A 20,298-nucleotide genomic window follows, 5' to 3' on the forward strand; every position below is an offset into this window, starting at 1 on the left:
AGATGAATACTAAAGTTTGTTATGTGCATGAGGACACTGACTAAAATTCCAGTTGTTAGAAAAAAACCTCTTGTCAGAAATGAATCACACTGTCTGATTTGTAGCCCATGTTTCCAAAATACTGTCTGCAAAAGAATTAATAATTTTTCCCTAAATTGTTTTCTTTTCAGTTCTTGCATCTGCCATATTGTGGTTTTAGAATCTAGACTGATAGAAGTGACCAGTGTGAAGGTGTGATTTGTCAAATTATTTTTTCAGGCAGTTGGAATTTGCAGAAATTCCTCTGTATAACAGTAGTGCAACAAAAGTGGCTTTAACTACCTATTTTTGTGTTTAGTTTTAGAAAACCTCTCCCCAGAGATTCAGCTTGTCTGTAAATTCCGTGATAATCTAAAAAATATGAAGCAAAAGAACCAGATAAATCCGGTATGTATAGAAATTACAGCTCCTCAGCTACTCACATACTGCAATGAATAATTATTAGAGTCACTGTGCCTGACTGTGCCCCTCCCGCTTCTGTATGTGGAAAGAGCCAGAGTGTATGTCACTGAAAAGGATTTTATGGAAGGAGGAGCACCAAATCTGCAGTATATATTCACCCCAGGAATGCACAGAAGAGTCTCCTCTGGAGTTTCATGGGGGGTGGACCTTGCTACAGTTTCAGGAGCAGGGCTGTAATTAGCCTGTAAAATTACTGTATGTTCAAATTGGCAACCAGTTTTTTCCACCTGCAGATGACAGGCTGACAGAATGAGTATGAGGAAACTCTAGACTGATGTGATGGAGATTCCTGTCTTGTATAGGAGTTTCTTTAGACTTACATAACTGGGAAAATATTTCCAGTTATACTGGTGTAGTTACATCAATGTAATCCCCTGTGTGAACGCTCTTATTCTGATATAAGAATGACTTATTTTTAGTTTAGCTTAAACCCTTCCCAAGAGACATAAACTAAACCAGAAGAAGGAACTCTTATTCTAGATAAGAGGGTCCACACTGGAGGGGAGAGGAGTGTGTGTTATATAGGCATAACTATATTAATTTAAATTCACATTTTAGGTTAAAAATACTTTCCAGTGTAGAGAACGTCTTAGTTTAGGGGACAATTTGGGTTACTAGTAGTTGTTGTGATTGATGCTATTACTTCAGCCATTTCTGGAGTAACAGCCTATCCTCTTTATTTGGAAGATGTGGTTATTGTTACCAGAGGGAAGAAAGAGTGATTAGAAATAATTGGGGACAGGAGAGTATTTGCTTCTAGGACTCAACTAAAGAGGGTGAATTTGAGGTGAGGAATATATTTAATTTGTTCTTTGGTCATTTCACAAATAAAAAAGCTCAAGCTTAAGGGTATACAATTTAATTATATGAGGTATATTTTCATTCTGACTGTATTTTGTCTTCCATGACTTGGATTAAGTAAGTTGCCCATATGCCATAGCAATATTTTACATAATAATCTGGTCTAGCAGAATTTGGAGTCTCACTGCTAACTGCTGTATTTAGGTCTTCCAAAACCACTGATAATAGGAAGAAGCTAGGTGTATAATAAGTCTGAAAAATTAAATCACTGAGTAGATTATATTCACCAAGTTGTTCAAACACTTTTTTCTCCCAGCTGGCTCATAAGATGAGTGAAACTGAACAATCTCAGTCTCTGCTACAGTGAGTATAATATGCGCTGGACAAATTCCCAGCAAAAAATTTCCCTTGTAGCCTCATTTGGATGGGATATTTTTTCCAGCCTTGAATTATAAAATAGTTTTACTGGTTGCTAATAAGCAGTTGTGTAACTGGAAAAAAAATAAAGGAAAATTTAAGTTGTCAGAAAAAACATCCTGACACTGAGATTTATGAAACCATAGAATGACCTATGCCAGGGAATAACTTGTGGAAGCACCATCCGTTGGAGCAATTAACACTAGACAACACAAAATCCTAAAATCCGGTAGGGAATAATCTGTGTTGGGAAGAAAAGAGGCTGGATGATCTAATACAGTGATACTCAGTGGTTCAGGAACCAAATTAGCGATCAACATTACCCGAAAAAGCCATGGTAGTGTGAATTCATTGTTTCATTTACTATAGTACTATGTACTAATTTAAACAGTATGACTGGGGAAATATTTAGTTATATAATTCTCACAGCAAAATGACTGACCAAGTATTATTTTATCAACTACAGTTGGTTAATAACGTAGGAAAAACATTTTGATTTGTCAATAACTTTGATTGGTTAATAAATAAATCACACAGTGTTTTAATATCATGTGCTACATAGAACCACAGGAGACATGTTAAAGAGCCACTTGTGGCTTGCGAGCCTCAGTTTGAGTATCATTGATCTAATAGGTGTTTCAATACTATGAATTTATGATTATGGAAATCAGTTTGTAAGTACCATGAGATAATGGTTGGGTTTTTTTTAAACTTGCTTTGTAAACAACAGCAAGTACATCTTTTTATATTTCCCATACTGCTTCATGCCATTTGTCCCTTTAATCGAGTATCCTGTCGCTATCAGTAACCAGTACTTGATGCTTCACCAACTCAGTAATGCACCTATCCAATTGTCGGTGGTATATACATGGCAGAAAAAGCTCGTTCATGATTCCTGCAAGCTTATGCCCTGAAGGATGCTTCCTCCTCTTACTACAGAATCTTGTATTTCTTTTCCTCTTCCCTGGGACCTAAACCAGAAAATCTGCTAATGCCAGATTAGCAGAGTTCATCTAGATGGGCTTGAGAAAGGGCCTTCATCTTTTATGGTTTGGGCCTCATCCTTTAGCAGCACCCTTAGGAGTTCCATGGAAGGTTTTTAATGAGCTCCCAACCAAGTTCCTTAGGGTACGTCTACAGTACAAAATTAATTCGAAGTTATTTTATTCGAATTTCAAGAATCGAGTTCATACATTCGATGTTATGTGTCCCCACTAAAGCACATGAATTCCGTGGAGTGCGTCCACAGTACTGAGGCTAGCATCAAATGGCGGAGCGTTGCACTGTGGTAGCTATCCCACGGTTCCCACAATCTCTGCCACCCATTGGAATTGTGGGTTAAACTCCCAGTGCATGATGGGGCAAAAACATTCTTGCGGGTTTTCCTGGGTGTGCACCGCCTGTCTTCTGGTATATTGAATCCACTTGGAATGTCCTCTCCTCTTTCTATCTACTCTTTCATCTAACCATTTCCCTCCGTTTCTCGGCCATCATGAACAGAGCCACACAGCTTCCACCGCTTTTTCCGTGTTGTCGGTCCTGGGCTTCCGTGTAAGCTACAGAAGGCAACAATTCCCTGCTGTTTCTCGGCCATCGTGAACAGAGCTGCACAGACAATCTGGAGAAAGCGGCGGAAGCTGTCCTGGGCTACATGGACACAGACGTTCCCAGATGTACGGCATGTGGCGATTGGGAGATCCTGGTGGCATTGGGCCAGGTTCATGCCATGGAATGCTGATTCTGGGCCCGGGAAACGAGCACAGACTGGTGGGACCGCATAGTGTTGCAGGTCTGGGATGATTCCCGGTGGCTGCGAAACTTTCGTATGCGTAGAGCCACTTTCATGGAACTTTGTGACTTGCTGTCCCCTGCCCTGAAGAGCAAAGATGCCAAAATGAGAGCAGCCCTCACCATTGAGAAGCAAGTGGCCATAGCACTGTGGAAGCTTGCAACACCCGACAGCTACCGGTCAGTCGGGAATCAGTTTGGAATGGGCAGATCTACTGTAGGGGCTGCTGTGCTACAAGTAGCCAACGCAATCATTGAGCAGCTGCTATCAAGGGTAGTGACTTTGGGAAATGTGCAGACCACTGTGGATAGCTTTAATCCGCTGGGGTTCCCTAACTGCGTCGGGGTGATAGACGGAACGCATATCCCCATCTTGGCCCTGGCACACCATGGCGGCCACTACATAAACCACAAGGAGTACTTTTTAATGGTGCTGCAAGCACTGGTGGATCACAAGGGATGTTTTGCCGACATCAACGTGGGATGGCTGGGAAAGGTGCATGACGCTTGCATCTTCAGGAACTCTGGTCTGTTTGAACAGCTGCAGGAAGAGACTTACTTCCCAGACCAGAAAATTACTGTTGGGGATGTTGAAATGCCTATAAAAGCAGCAAAGAATCCTGTGGCACCTTATAGACTAACAGACGTTTTGCAGCATGAGCTTTCGTGGGTGAATACCCATTTTGTCAGATGCAAGGATGCATCCGACGAAGTGTGGGTGAATACCCACTTCGTCGGATGCAAGGATGCATCCAACGAAGTGGGTATTCACCCACGAAAGCTCATGCTGCAAAACGTCTGTTAGTCTATAAGGTGCCACAGGATTCTTTGCTGCTTTTACAGAACCAGACTAACACGGCTACCTCTCCGATACTTGACGAAATGCCTATAGTTATCCTCAGGGACCCAGCCTATCCCTTAATGCCAGGGCTCATGAAGCAGTACATAGGCACCCTGGACAGTAGTAAGGAGCAGTTCAGTTATAGGCTGAGCAAGTGCAGAATGGTGGTGGAATGTGCTTTGGGATGTTTGAAAGGGCGCTGGCGCAGTTTACTGACTCAGTTAGATCTCAGCACAACCAATATTCCTGCTGCTTGTTGTGTGCTCCACAATATCTGTGAGAGTAAGGGGGAGACTTTTTTGGCGGGGTAGGAGATTGAGGCAACTTGCCTGGCTGCCAATTTTGTACAGCCAGACAACAGGGCGATTAGAAGAGCACAGCAGGGCACGCTGCGCATCAGAGAAGCTTTGAAAGCCAGTTTCATGACTGGCCAGGGTACGGTGTGACAGTTGTTTGTTTCTCTTGAAGTTACCCGCACCCTATATATATATGAAAGGAAATAAAGTCAAAATTGTTTAAAAACTGTTCTTTATTATTTGATGCACAATGCATTGAGAGCAATTAGAAAGTAGACTGGGTTGGGGGGGTGGAGGAGGAGGGAAGGACAAGTCCGGAAACCAAATCAAAAGTTTGCATATGCCAGCTTTCTGGTGCTTGGGTGATCCTCTGGGATTGAGAGTGTGGGTTTTTGTAGCCTCCCCCTCGTGTTCTTGGGCATCTGGGTGAGGAGGCTATGGAACTTGGGGAGGAGGGAGTTTGATTATACAGGGGCTTCAGCGGAAGTCTGCGGTCTTGCTGTCTTTCCCGCATTCGATCCACCATACAGCGAAGCATGTCAGTTTGCCCCCCCCATGAGCTTGACCATAGCGTCCTGCCTGCTCTCATCGCGCGCCTCCCTCCTCTCTTTGTGTTCCTATAATGCTTTATGGGACTCCGCAATTGTTTGCCTCCATGCATTCAGTGCGGGAGGATTGCATGAGCTCGGCGAACATGTCCTCTCGAGTTTGTTTTTCCGCCTTCTAATCTGGACCAGCCTCTGGGACGGAGTAGATAGAGGCCGTGTTGAAACATTTGCACCTGTGGGAGGAGAAAAAGGGAGGGTAGTATTTTAAAAAATACATTGCAGAGAACAAAGGGGGCACTTTGGTATGAGTAAGCCATCACACATGGCCGGGCAACAGAATTCATCTTGCAGGCAGCCACTAGGGGCATGTGGGGTTCTGCTTCTTCTACATTCATTTCAATGCTTTCAAACTGCTGGGCCCCCTTTCCCACAGCAAGCAATGCCTGGTGGGTTTGCCATATAAAAGGAGGGCCTGTGGACTCTCTGGGATGATCACTACACACAACCACCCACTCCCCACCGCGTGGCTCTGATCAGGCTCAGAGCAGGGATGATCCATTTACTCTAAACGTGAATGACCCAGCACGGCTGGGTTCGTCCCCCACCCCTCACCTCGTGGCTCCGATCAGGCTCTCACTCACCAGAAGTACCTTCTCCAGGGTCATGGAACAGGAGCCTGGCTTGGGAGTGAGGGGAGGCTGTTGGATCCAACATTAAGATTAGTTCCTGGCTGGGAGGAAAATGGATTCCCCACTTGCCGCCTGTGCATTGTCCTCCTCATTCTCCTTGCTCCGTGCAACTCCCACTTTGCAGGTGTCCACGGACAGTGGTGGGGTAGTGGTGGCATCACCCCCCAATTGCATGGAGCTCACGGTAAAAGTGGAATGTATAGGGTTGTGACCCAGAGTGCCTGTTTGCCTCCCTGGCTTTTTGGTACGCTTGCCTGAGCTCCTTGATTTTTTGTACGACACTGCTCTGTGTCCCTGGAGTAGCCTCTTTCCGTCATGGCCCTGGAGACTTTAGTGTAGGTATTTGCCTTCCTTTTTTTGGAACGTAGTTCTGCCATAACAGACGCGACTCCCCAACATGCGATGAGATCCAATACCTCCTGTTCGGACCATGCTGTGGCTCATCTGTGAATCCGGGACTGCGTGATCTCCTGTGATGGTGGTCTCTGCATGGTCGCCTGTGATGGTGGACTGTGCTGATGGTCAGCTGTGCTGCTGGTGACCAAACAGGAAATGAAATTCAAAAGTTCCCAGGGCTTTTCCTGCCCACCTGGCTAGTGCATTGGAGTTGAGTGTGTTGACCAGAACGGTCACAAGGGAGCATCCTAGGATAGCTCCCGGCGGCCAATAACGTCGAATTGCGCCCACAATACCTTTAACCCAGGATTGCGATCTCTATTTAAGCGCTACTCCACTTGCCGAGGTGGAGTACAGAAATCGAATTAAAGAGCCCTTTAAATAGAAAAAAACTGTTTGGTCATGTGGACAGAATCTTTTTTTTTTTTTTTTTTCAAAATAACTCGGCTAATTCTGAACTAACAGGCTAGTGTAGACCAGGCCTTAGAGTAGTTTCTTACCTTAGGCCTCCTGTTAAGTTTGTTCTCTTTGGAGCCCAAACCTGATGCTAAATGACTTCTGTTGCGTAACATTTGAACCCATCCTCAACGTTCAACTTTGTCTCCTGGCATAGAAAGTGGCCTTTCTAGTGTTGGTCTCCACAGCCTGGTGATTCAGGGAACACCCAGATGTGACTTGTAGTATCCATGCCTCATTTTACACAAAGTGAAAATAGTTCTCCAAACATGCTCCAGTTTTCTCCTGCAAATGGCCCAACCTTAGCTAGGAGATCCCTCTCCCCAACTTCTACCCACACCCAAAAGTCAGACTTGAAGTCTGGTGGCACTCCCTGCATGTCTGCCAAACTTAGTCTGATTTGCCTGAACTGAATAGGTCTGCAAATCCAAGTCCCTGTTCATCCTGTTCAAAGAACCTCACTAAAGGGCGTAGATACTGTATATCCTTTCCTGCAGGTTCAGACCTTCTATCTGCACTCCTCCTTCCTTGCAGATCTCTTCTGCTCAGACAGGCTTTGAGCTACTGTACTCGAGTGGTGGCCATGTTGTTGGCATCAGCCATGCCCTTCGCTGAGCGTGGTGTGGCCTCAGTGGATGACTTCAGTTGAAGCTGAATTTGGTCAGTAAGTTCTCTGGAAGTTCTCTTCCAGACTCCAGCAGGCTCTGACACATCTTCCTCCCTTGCTTTCCCAGTTTCTTCCCTACTGTCATTTTAGCCAGGCCTATTTTAACATCTCTGTAGTTACTCTTTCCCTCGGGTGCGGTCTGCAGGTCAGAGTTAGTAATCCATATTGGTGGCTGCCACAACACAGAAAAACAAATTTCTCTTCCAGCATTACTTGTTTTCTGTGATGTGGCAAAACCAGTATGGGCACCTGTGTAGGATACCTCATGGAACAATCAGGCTTAAAGTAACTAGCAGGTCAACATAGTGTAAGCAGATCATATGTTTTTCCAGCTCTGGAAGTTCTCCACTGGTGAAGCTCCTGGTCACAAAAATCCTGCATCTGGTTGGGCTACAACCTGCCTGCCTGCTTCATGAAGAGGACTCAATGATTTGGTCACATTGGTATTGCACATTGTGACTGAATGCACCCCTATATTCACACCCTACAGCAGTGGTCCCCAAACTTTTGAGAGTTGCGCCCCCTTCCCTCTGTTCATGCCTCTCTGCCCCCCCCAAGGCCAGGAATGAGGCCGCAGCTCTGCGGTGGGGGACACAGACAGGGGTAAAAGGGATGAGGCTGGGGCCACAGCTGGGGGTGGTGCTGGTGCTGGAGCCAAGGCTGGGGGCGGGGCCAGGAGCAGAGCCGCAGCCAGGCTCCTAGCTGGGTGCAGAACCGCACCGAGGCTGGGGATGGGAGTCAGGTGGGGCTGGGAGCCAGGGCCGCGACTAGGGGCTGGGGGGTGCTTCTTCCCTGCCCCCGTGGGGGCTGGCCCTGCCCACCGCCTGGCCCTGAATGTTCCTCTATGTTAACCTTGGGGGGGGCACACCCCACAGTTTAGGGACCTCTGCCCTACACACTACTGTAATAATCTTTGTGTAAAATATGCCTTGTGAGGTATTGTTTGAAAACTAATAACTCACTGATCAGTAATATCATGGTGAAATCTGTGTAGCAACATTATATGTAAAGTTATGAACATAAGCTGAAATTATGACCTAAATGTGTTTACCAGATAAGTTTGGGAAGGGGGTAAACCTGTTCCTCAAAGACAAAGGACAAGCTAATGCCGATAGTCAGGTGTCCTGAAAGTTGATTGGCAATCACCTGTCCAAGTGGTCATTCTTTGGCAATGAGCCAGGGACAGGAACAGATCGTTCTGCAATTTAGCAAGCAACAGCGTGGAATCTCTTTCATCATGAAATTCCATATCTCTGTCCTCACAACGGGAAGGAACTTTATCTAGGGATAATCCTCAGGAAAATGCATTTCAAAGATTGCCTCGACTATAAAAGCAAGGGGCAAAAGCACCCCAGATTCTCTCTCTCTCTCTCTCTCTCTCTCACCTAAGAAGACAGGAACCAGCCTTTGGACTTTGGGAGGGGTTCTGACCTGAGAATTTGGTCAGCAAGGTTGCTTGGGATATGTGGTAAGGATTTTCCTGATCCAAGTCTAGTTTGTTAAGTTTTATCTACTAGAAAGCATTTTATCTTTATTTCTCTTGTAACCATTTCTGACTTTAATACCTTGTACTTGTACTCACTTAAAATCTCTCCTTATAGCTAAACAAACTTGTGTTATTTTTTAATCAAAACTAATCCAGTGCTGTGTTTACACTGAATAGGTTGGTAACTCCAATTAAAGTAGCAAACTGTTGTCTGTTGACCCTTTACAGGGGCAATGGGCCTCTAATATCTGAACTGGACGGTGCAGAATATATGTTTTGAGGGAAAATTCAGGGTGGGGAGTATGTTGGGGCCACCCTGCAGCTAGTAGCCAAGGCTGCTGCAAGCCAGAGTGTGGCTGTTGTGGCAATTTGAGGATAATAGCCAGCCCAATTTAGGTAATTGAGAAGAGTGTTACTGATTACACTTGTGAGTTGGGAATTCATGCCTCTAAAAGACCTAAAGTGCTTCCACAAATAATTGCACGGAAAAATTACATTAATTGTCTTAACCACTGCAGAGGCCTGGTTAAGACAAGGCTGAAAATGTTGTCCAGAGTACCAGAACGTGCATGGGTGGTGGGTGAAGCCCCTCTTTGGGGAGGCTAGCCTGCTGTCTGTGACTCTTCTGCCAGAGGCTGCACCCACCTGCACGCCGGAGCCCCCAACCCCCCCATAACAAGAGGAGCCTCATGGCCTGCCCACGCCACGCTGCTGCCCCCACCCCCCCGCCAGACCGGCCCCAATCACACCGGGCCGTCCTCCAGCCCTGGACAGCATCCCCTGCCCCCCATGGCTGGCCAGCCTCCCCTCCCATGGCTGGCAAGCCCTAGTGCATGGCCAAGCAAGCTGCCTCACTCCCCCGCCAGAGCCTCCTGCCCACCACTGACTCATCGTGTTCCCTCCTCACTCCCCCGCCCCCAAGGAGTAGAGACGCGGTGAGCAGCAGCAGGCAGGCAGCAACAGACGGTGGGGGCCTTGGGAAAGGAGCAGGGCCACTGTGGCCCAGGTGTCCGGCAGCAGGTCGGCGGCAGCTGCCCCAGGGAAGGCGTAGCCCATGAGAACGGGCAAAGTATTTTTGTGCATTGCTTCTTGAATGGCAGACTTTTAACATTATATTTATTTCTTTTTAGGGGTACAGTATTTACTACAAAGATTTCTCAGCCTGGTCTTCCACTAAATGCCTCAGTAGGTAGAGAGCAAAATTACTCTGTAGGTATGTTTTATATTGTAAAAAACAACCTATAATACAGTCACTCTAAATTTGGGAGAAACAACTGAGAAACTGCAAATGAGTATACATATAGATTTATTTAGGATATAGATATGTGACCTTTGAGACCAGAGGGGCAGATTTTTAAAAGTACTTAGGTACCTAAAGAAGAATTAAATGCCTAAATCCACCATTTACATGCCCATGGTATTTTTAAATCCACTGCTCAGCTGTTGCCTAACCCCACCAGCTGACTGTTTTCCTGCCAGTTGGCACTGAAATACCTAAGCCTTGGTGTCCTAAGTGCTGCCACTCCCCCACAGCAAATGGTTGTAGCTTTGTAACCCAGTAACTGTGGTGTGGAGCAGGGGTGAGTGAGAAATGGATGGCTGTCCATGAGCATCCTAGTGGGGAAGTTAGGAAAGGAGGGTGGGGAAGGTCAGTAGCAGGGTTGGGATAATGGCACCAGGACCCATCTGGGTCACTTTAGGAGTTCAGTGATGGTAGTTCTTACTTTCTTCCTGTGTATTTGAAGGATTTTCATGTATTTTTCCTATTGGCATATTCTCTAAGGCCAGGACGAAACTAAGGGTATGTCTACACTACAAGACTATTTCGAATCAACTTAAGTCGAATTTGTGGAATCGACGTTATGAAGTCGAATTTGTGAATCCACACTAAATACACTAATTCGACTGTGTGAGTCCACAGTAACGGGGCCAGCGTCGACTTTGGAAGCGGTGCACTGTGGGAAGCTATCCCACAGTTCCCGCACTCCCCGCTGCCCATTGGAATTCTGGGATTTTCCCCCAATGCATGCTGGGGGAAAAATGTGTCGAGGGTGGTTTTGGGTAACTGTCATCATTGAACCGTCAATCACGCCCTCCCTCCCTCCCTGAAAGCGCCTGCGGGCAATCTGTTCGTGCACTTTTCTGCTCAGTGACAGCGCAGGCGCCACAGCACTGCGAGCACGGATCCCGCTGCAGTTATGGCCATTGTCAACTCCTCGCACCTTATCGTCCACCTCTTCCACAGTCAGCTGCTGAGAAATCGGGCTACTTTTCAATGGTGCTGCGAGCACTGGTGGACCATGGGGGACGTTTTACCAACATCAATGTCGGGTGGCCAGGCAAAGTTCATGACGCGCGTGTTTTCAGGAACTCTGGTCTGTTTAGATGCCTGCAGGAAGGTAGTTTCTTCCCGGACCACAAAATAACTCTTGGGGATGTGCAGATGCCTATAGTGATCATCGGGGACCCAGCCTACCCGCTAATGCCCTGGCTCGTGAAGCCCTATGCAGGCGCCTTGCACAGCGACAAGGAATTCTTCAAGTACCAGCGAGCAGCGTGACCTGTGACTGTTCAGTTTCTTTACATAGAAACTGAACCTTCCCCTGTTTCTTTACCAAGTTACTGTTGACTAGCATCTGCAGTTACATACCCCGTCCACCCCGCTTCCCCCACTTCCAACACACATTTAAAAATAAAATACATGTTCCACTGTAACTTTACAAAGGTTTCTTTATTGATGACTTTGCATTAAAGGGTTGAAACTGGGACGCGGACTGTGCTGGGTAGGGTGTGCGGTGATGTAAAGACCGCCTCTAAACTCGAGGAATGACAGGCTCCTGCTCCCAGAGCGGTCTGCAGTGCCGGACTGGTTGTTTCAACGGAGCCTGCCATCCCTCCTTTTTGGGACTCTGTGTGCGGGGGCTATGTGGCCTTTTGGCGGGGGAGGACGGATACAGATTCCTCTGCTGTGTGGCTCTGTGGTCCAGGACAGGGACCGTTGCATGAGATCTGTAACCCCCCTCCCCCGCTACAAAGTCACGTACCCTCTCACCCACACAGAACCTGCAAACTAGCTCCCATACCGACCAGGGTGCCTACTGACTGCACACTGTGTGTGATCCTGCCCCCGTGTCTGTACCCTGGTAAAGGTGATTGTCCTGTCCAATTACCAACTCCCTTCCCCCCCCTTCAAACACAGTCGCCTCTAAAAGAACATGACGGAAACAGTAATTAACAGAAAAGTATTTTTTATTATCAACTAGACAGTTAGGGGATGAAACTGGGATGGGGGCTTGGGTGAGGCGGGAAGGAAAGGACTTCTCAAAATTTAGGGTATGAGAGCTTTTGGGTACTTCAGCACTCTGCTGGGGTGCAGTGGACAGTTTTCACGGCCCCTGGCGCCCCTCCTTCTGGTTATTTTGGGTGAGGCGGGTATGGGACTTTGTGGCAGGGGAGGGCGGTTGCAGATACACTGCAGGGGGGCTCTGTCCTCCTGCCTGCGGTCCTGCAGAACATGCACAAGGTGCCGGAGTGTTAGTCCAAGCAGTGTTTGAGTCGCCTGCTTGTCTTCCTCACGCCACCTCTCCTCCCGTTCGCTGTGTGAGCGCTGGTACAGAGAGAGGGTCTCCCTCCACTGGCTCTGCTGGTCCGCCTCATCTCGGGAGCAGCCCATAAGTTCAGCGAACATCTCGTCCCGTGTCTTTTTCTTTCGCCGCCTAATCTTTGCCAGCCTCTGTGAGGGGGATGCTGTGGCAGGTCTGGAGACAGTCGAAGCTGTGTGATGGGAAAAAGGGAGTGAATTCCTTGCAAAGATACATTTTTTCGAACAATGAACACAGTCTAGTCTGTCTCTGTGAATTCTGGGTTGAGATCCCAGTGCCTGATGGGGCAAAAACCATTTTCGCGGGTGGTTCTGGGTAAATGTCGTCAGTCATCCCTTCCTCTGGGAAAGCAATGGCAGACAATCATTTCGAGCCCGTTTTCCCTGGATTGCCCTGGCAGACGCCACAGCGTGGCAACCATGGAGCCTATTTTGCCTTTTGTGCCTGTCACCGTATGTGTACTAGATTCCGCTGACAGAGACGGTCCAGCAGCGCTACACAGCAGCATGCTTTTGCTTTTGCATGACAGCAGAGATGGTTACCAGCCATACTATACCATCTACCATACCATAAATTGGTAATAAGATGATCATGGTTACCAGTCCTTTTGCACTGCACCATTTGCTGCTGTCATAAGTACCCCTGGCTGAGATCAGCCAGGGGCGCAAAAGCCAAAATTGGGAATGACTCCCTGAGTCAATCCCTCCTTTTTGGTATCTAAAAATAGAATCAGTCCTGCCTAGAATATGGGCAAGTGTACTAGATAACCACTGTATCAGAGAACCAGAGAGCACAGCTGCTCTGTGTCAGATCCTGCATAAATTATGAGCTGTATGCTATTCACAGGGGGTGCTCCTGCAACAACCCCACCTGTTCATTCCGTTCTTCCCCCAGCCTTTCTGGGCTACCATAGCATTGTCCCCCCACTTGTGTGATGAAGTAATAAAGAATGCAAGAATAAGACACAGTGACTTGTTAGTGAGAAATGAGTGGAAGGCAGCCTCCAGCTGCTATGATAGTCCAGACAGGACATTAAGGAGTGTGGAGGAGAGGAGCCCAGCATCCCTCTGCTAGTCCAGGGGCAATTGAATCTTTTCTTTACACATGAAGGGTGGGGGCTGATGGAGCTCAGCCCCCTGTTGCTATGATGAGGACGGTTACCAGCCATACTGCACCATCTACCAGGAAAAATTAGGAGCAGGCGCCCTTGATCGACCTCACTGATGCTAGTCGGCATGGTTACCAGTCCTTTTGCACTGCCCCATGTGCCAATAGGCTGATGATGACGATGGATATCAGCCATACTGTACCGTCAGCCACCCATGGCGGGGGGGGGGGAAGGATATTGGTGTTTGAGTGCTGCAGCATCACATCTATCTGCAGCATTCAGTAAAGATAGGGTGACATGTAAAAGAGTCAACAGAGGATTGTTTTCCCTTTCATTTCTGGGAGGCGGGGGGCGTAAATTGCCGAGCTATGCCCTGACCCACCGCGGACACTGTGCTTGACCCTAGAAGCATTTGGAGCTCAGCCAAGAATGCAAATGCTTTTCGGAGACAGCAGGAACTGTGGGATACCTTGCGTCTTCAGTCCCCCCTCCCTCCATGAGCGTCCATTTGATTCTTTGGCTTTCCGTTACGCTTGTCACGCAGCAGCGTGCTGAGTCTCTGCTACGCCATCTGTCTGGAGATTTTTTAAAAATACTTTGGACCAAGCATAACATTACAGTAATTCCCCTAATTAGATGCAGGAGTCTCCGAGCGAGATCACCCTGAGGAGGGTCACTGAAGGAGATAGAGAGCGCATGCTGCGTGAAAGCCAGCACAAACCAGGGGCCTATGCAGCCATGCTCGGGGAGGCAATGCTCCCTGAGTACCTCATGAAAGCCTGGCGCGGAAAACTGTGCTACCACGGAGCACCCAATAAGGCAGCTCTCCCCAGGAACCTCCTGTGGAGTCTTTTCGATTCCCTCCTGGAGAGCTTTGTGGAGATCTCCCAGGATGATTTCTGTTCTATCCCCATATATATAGAGACCTCCTTTTCACATACTTCAGATTCCTGTAATATTAAGAATAAAAGTTTACATGTTTAAAGCACTTACCGACTGCTCCTTCCCCTGATTCAGGGTCCGGGTTAACGGCCGGGGAGGGTTGGTAGGGGCTCTCCGTGAGGGTGATGAAGAGATCCTGGCTGTCGGGGAAATCAGCGCTGTAAGCGCTGTTGCCTGCCTCGTCCTCCACAAACCTTTCCTCATCTTCCCCGTCCGCGAACATCGCCGAGGAACTGGCCGTCGACACTATCCCATCGTCAGAATCCACGGTCACTGGTGGGGCAGTGGTGGCAGGCTCCGTAGCGTCCGTTTGCCGCTTTGATTTTTTGGTAGCCTTGTCTGGGGTCCTTGATTTTCACGCGGCGCTGCGTTGCATCCCGGCTGTATCCTCTGTCTCTCATGGCTTTGGAGACTGTAGCAGGGTGGACCCTGCTCCGGCCCTGAGGGCTTGGAAAAGCAGCCTGGCAGGGAGAGGAGAGCTGCAGGCTGGCTGGGCTGATGGGTGGCTGCTGGCAGCTGGGCCCCCCCCAACCAACCAAACTGGGGGGGCTTATAAGAGGGAAAGCAGAGCCCAAAAAGTCTCTCTCTCTCTAGAGAGAGATGGGCCTGCTGCTTAGGGGCTTAGGACAAGGTACCTGGTGAAGCAGGGCTGGGAACAGGCCGCCGAGGAGCTGGGGAAGCCAGGAGGCCCCGCCCTGCAGGCTGCGGCCGGTAGGTTGGGGTACTGGGGGGGAGAGAGCAGGGCAGGGGGGGGGATGAGGCAGCAGGCAGGAAGCCCTTGCCCTGTGATGGTGGGCTGATGCTGCAGTCTGCCCCAGGGTGTGGGGCCCCACCAGTGGACAGACCTGCCACGCCTGACCTGAGGCAAGAGGCGAGCGTGGGGTAGGGGGGGGGAGACAGGATTATAGATAGGGGGGGAGGGGGCACGGGGGGGGGGGGGGGAGGAGGGGAGGGGGCCCAGAGCAGCAGCCCTCGAGCCCGCGGGGGGCCGGGAGGACATTCCGCGACCGGACCGCAGACGGAGGTGCGGCAGGGGTACCGCCTGGAACAGAGACCTTCTCGTAGGTCTTTGCATTCCGTTTTTTGGAGCGCAGCTCCGAAAGCACAGACTCCTCGCCCCATACACCGATCAGATCCAAGACTTCCCGGTCAGTCTATGCTGAGTCCCTCTTTCTATTCAGAGATTACATGAACTCCTCTGCTGGACAGCTCTGCATTGCTGCCGGTGCTGCTGAGCTCGCCCCGATGTCCAACCACGAAATGAGATTCAAACTGTCCGGACAGGAAAAGGAATTCAAATTTTCCCGGGGCTTTTCCTGTGTGGCTGAACAGAACATCCAAGCTCGGACTGCTGTCCAGAGCGTCAACAGAGTGGTGCATTGTGGGATAGCTCCCAGAGCTACTAAGTTCAATTTGCATCCACACCTAGCCTAATTCGACATAGCCATGTCGAATTTAGCGCTACTCCCCTCGTTGGGGAGGAGTACAGAATTCGAACTAAAGAGCCCTCTATGTCGAATTAAATGGCTTCCTGGTGTGGACGGGTGCACGGTTAATTCGAATTAACGCTGCTAAATTCGAATTAAAGTCCTAGTGTAGACCAGGCCTAAGAGGCAGGGAAGAGGAGTGTGTCTTATCAAGTGGCTAGGGTTCCAAGAATGCTCAGGGGGACTCCAGAGGGAGGGAATAAAAAGTATTTTCTCTTTTCCAGTGCTGTGCTAGATGGTGGAAATGGCCTATGGACTGTGGAGCAGTCAGATGTGTGTAAGGGCTGGTCAGCCTCTCATCGCTTTGCAAAGTTCCAAGCTTGCCTTGCTTGAGTAAGAAGATGTCCAGTTAAGCAGGGCAGCACTCATTTCAGCTTTTTAAAGTCCCATATGTAGCTGCTTAGATGTTCCCCATCTAAGTGAATAGGGAGAAAAATGCCTAACTTGCACCTGTCCTGGCTCTCAAAATTCCGGTAGGTGGGTGCACACTGTGGGAGACATGCTGAGTGGGACAGTGCCTAAGCAGGGGTGCCATTACAGATTTTGGTAGGGGGATCCAACTTTAACCATTATTCCGGGGGCTACTTAGGCACATGAAAGCTCTACTTTTTTGGCAGATAACTTAGCAATTAGCTGACAGGAGCCCTGTATCTAATTCCTATTAAAAAAAAAAAAAGAAAGTGAAATAAATATTAGACCCACTCAGCTCTAATACTCACATGTTCTCACATCTTGTGGCAAGTCACTTAAGGGACACTGGTTAGGTTTAAAATTTTAATGTATATTCTTACATTGTTACTAACTCTGCGGGGAGAGACCCCCGTCAGGACTCCTGGGTTCTAGCTCAGCTCTGGGAGGGGAGTGAGGTCTAGTGCAGGGGTGGGCAAACCATGAGCCACATCTGGGTATGAAATTGTATGGGCCATGAATGCTCATGAAATTGGGGGTTGGGGTGCGGGAGAGGGTAAGGGCTCTGGGGTGGGACCAGAAATTAGGAGTTCAGGGTGTGGGAAGGGGCTTCAGATGGGGGTAGGGGGTTGGGGAGCGGGGGGTGGGGGTGAGAGCTCCAGCTGGGGGTGCAAGCTCTGGGGTGGGGCTGGAAATGAGGGGTTGGGGATGCAGATGTTTCTAGAGAATTATCCACAACTCCAAGATCTCTTTATTGATGGGGTCAGCTAGTTTAGACCCCATCATTTTGTATGTATGGTTGGGATTATATTTTGCCATGTGCATTACTTTGTATTTATCAACATTGAATTTCATCTGCCGTTTTGTTGCCCAGTCACTCAGTTTTGTGAGATCCCTTTGTAGCTCTTCGCAATCTGCTTTGGACTTAACTATCTTGGGTAGTTTTATATCATCTGCAAATTTTGCCACCTCAATGCATACTCCTTTTTCCAGATAATTTATGAATATGTTGAATAGGACTGGTCCCAGTACAGATCCCAGGGGGACACCACTATGTACCTCTCTCACAATTTATTCCTACCCTTTGTTTCCTGTCTTTTAACAGGAGTGCCTGGCAATTCTTTCGGGATCATGTCACGATCCTTAATTTAATGACAAGCTTTTTGTTATCTTAATCACTCTGCCTCTGTTTATAAACAAACTCCCTGCCCCAAAGGCTGTACTGTTCCCAGCTTCAGAACTCATCATATATTCCACTCAGGCTTAGCTGTGTTGCAGTTAAAACACCTCCGTCTGGGGCTAGGGTGAGTAGACCTCCGGTATGAAACTTGGGGGTAGGGGAGGCAGGAGCTTCCCTGCCCCCCCTAAATGATGCCCCTGTGCCTAAGTACCTTTAAAAATCTGGCCCTTGCTTCCTTTTTCAGAGATGTCCTGGACTCGAGTACAGGTTACATTATTTTTCATGTAATGTTGGGACTATATAACTTTTGCAAGTTTGATATAAAATAATTACTATTCATGGTTTTCCTAAGATATTGATATAGTTCTAGATTGAAGCTGAGTTTACTGTGGTAGCACTGCTTAATAAAATTGTGGGTCAGACTGTGCCTGGATGTTCCAGTGATGTGCAAGGGGAAGAGAGGGTGTGAGAATCACAGTCGCTGTGGGCCCCTGTGCGCCTTCCTAGCACTCCCAGGGCTCAAGACACCCCTAAAAGGGGAGGAAGTGGGCAACAGAGCTGACTGAGTGTGGAGGGTGTGAGAAATATGCTGCATTCCCTGAAACAGATGGTGGTAGTTGATTGGTAACCTTTGAAGGCACAGAACTATGGGTCACAGATATAAGAAAACAGGAGGTAAAAGTAATAAAAATATAGATAATTAAGTTCGAAAATATTTTGTTTTTAAATAGAGCTTCCATCACTAAACTCAGTTAGCTTCAGCCAGGGACCACCTCAAGAAAGAAGAACATAAGAAAGGCCATACTGGGTCAGACCAAAGGTCCATCTAGCCCAGTATCCTGTCTACCAACACTGGCCAATGCCAGGTGCCCCAGAGGGAGTGAACCCAACAGGCAATGATCAAGTGATCTCTCTCCTGCCATCCATCTCCACCCTCTGACAAACAGAGGCTAGGGACACCATTCCTTACCCATCCTGGCTAATAGCCATTAACGGACTTAACATCCATGAATTTATCCAGTTCTCTTTTAAACGCTGTTATAGTCCTAGCCTTCACAACCTCCTCAGGCAAGAAGTTCCACAAGTTGACTGTGCACTGTGTGAAGAAGAACTTCCTTTTATTTGTTTTAAACCTGCTGCTCATTAATTTCATTTGGTGGCCCCTAGTTCTTGTATTATGGGAACAAGTAAATAACTTTTCCTTATTTACTTTCTCTACATCACTCATGATTTTATATACCTCTATCATATCTCCCCTTAGTCTCCTCTTTTCCAAGCTGAAAAGTCCTAGCCTCTTTAATCTCTCCTCATATGGGACCCATTCCAAACCCCTAATCATTTTAATTGCCCTTCTCTAAACCTTTTCTAATGCCAGTATAAGTGTGAAGGGAATTTGAAACTTCAACATCTTATAACATCCAGGGGCCCCTTAATCAGAAAAGGCTGAGAATCTCTAAATGTGCAATTCAGTGACAGTAAATTTTATTTTATTTACCATCATTATAGGTTTAGATACTGACATGTCTGGATTTCTGAAAACCGAGAGAAAGGTGAGTATATTCGTACAACAGAATGCATGTCAACAGCTTGATTTGATTTAATTAGCACTTACAGAATATTTTCTGGGGGGAAAAAATGAAGCTCCATATGTTTAGAATATTTAAAGCAAAAATACCAGTCTTTGTCCAAATCCACTCTGAAGCACATGTTCTTAACACAGATGCATAATTTAGCTTGAAAGCAGTTTGGTGAGGGGCAATATCTTACTGCAAGAACTGTGTCTGAAGCTGAAATAGACGTGAACTTTTAAACAGTGTGGCTTTCTTTAATGGGCCAGAATCACTGTTGATCTACATGCTGAGGCCCTAGGAAACCTCCCCTGCTGGCAGACTTGTAGTTACTTAAAGTGGTTGCAATTTTTCCTTCAACAGGTGTGTAGTAATCCAAAAAGTTAGCAGTGCTAAACTTAGAGCTTCTCCTGATTGACAAACCAGTGATGGAGGCTGCTGATGATAAAATGGCCTATTTTGCATGAGGAGTGAATCACTCTCTAGAACCTTGGCCCTTGCTGGTTCAGGGAGATACATTTTGCATCTCTTTTGTCTGTGGTGTTGAATCCAAAGATTCCTGTGTTATCACGCATGCTGTGTGAATCCTTGCTTATGATCACTTCACTCACGTATGTGTACTTCAGATATGAATCTGTAATTTGTGCAAGCCATTTTCCATACTAGAGTTATACTCTAGTGTCAAGTAACAAAAGACCAAGTCTGTGCCACATACACAGATAAATAATTTACCTCCTTTTTTTTTTTAAGCCACAGGTTATTCTGTTTGTTTGGGAGGAATAAAGACACATTTTTTCATACAAGGGTTGCCACCTTGTTTAAGTTATATAAGGTGGGTGAAGCAAAATTTGCATCCAAAAGAAAGCTGTTAAAGTTTCATATAAATAGAATTTACTTTCTTCGTAAATTCTGAGTGAGATTAACACTTGGAAAATAACAGAATCTTCTAAAGTTCCCAAAAGAAAATACTAAAGACAATATAGTAAAACATATATCTTGTAACAGATTAAACTATATGAGTAAGTAATCCTATCATAAACAAAGCCAGGAGATTCTTTTCTTTACAGTACATGCTAATATTGATATTAACAAATTTCATCAAGTAAAACGTCCCTAT

General features: G+C 47.2%; 1 protein-coding gene across 1 annotated transcript in view; it reads left to right on the forward strand.

Moving 5' to 3' along the window:
- Positions 1-20,298, forward strand: part of ANKRD31 (ankyrin repeat domain 31) — a 135,131-nt gene that overhangs the window by 11,824 nt on the left and 103,009 nt on the right. Inside the window, exons 4-7 of the mRNA XM_039544026.1 lie at positions 338-426; positions 1,619-1,665; positions 10,017-10,099; positions 19,120-19,163. Of these exons, the coding sequence (XP_039399960.1) occupies positions 338-426; positions 1,619-1,665; positions 10,017-10,099; positions 19,120-19,163 (263 nt within the window). The remainder of the gene's footprint in view (positions 1-337; positions 427-1,618; positions 1,666-10,016; positions 10,100-19,119; positions 19,164-20,298) is intronic.

Source organism: Mauremys reevesii, linkage group 6 (assembly GCF_016161935.1).
Source record: "Mauremys reevesii isolate NIE-2019 linkage group 6, ASM1616193v1, whole genome shotgun sequence".
Classification (NCBI taxonomy): domain Eukaryota; kingdom Metazoa; phylum Chordata; order Testudines; family Geoemydidae; genus Mauremys; species Mauremys reevesii.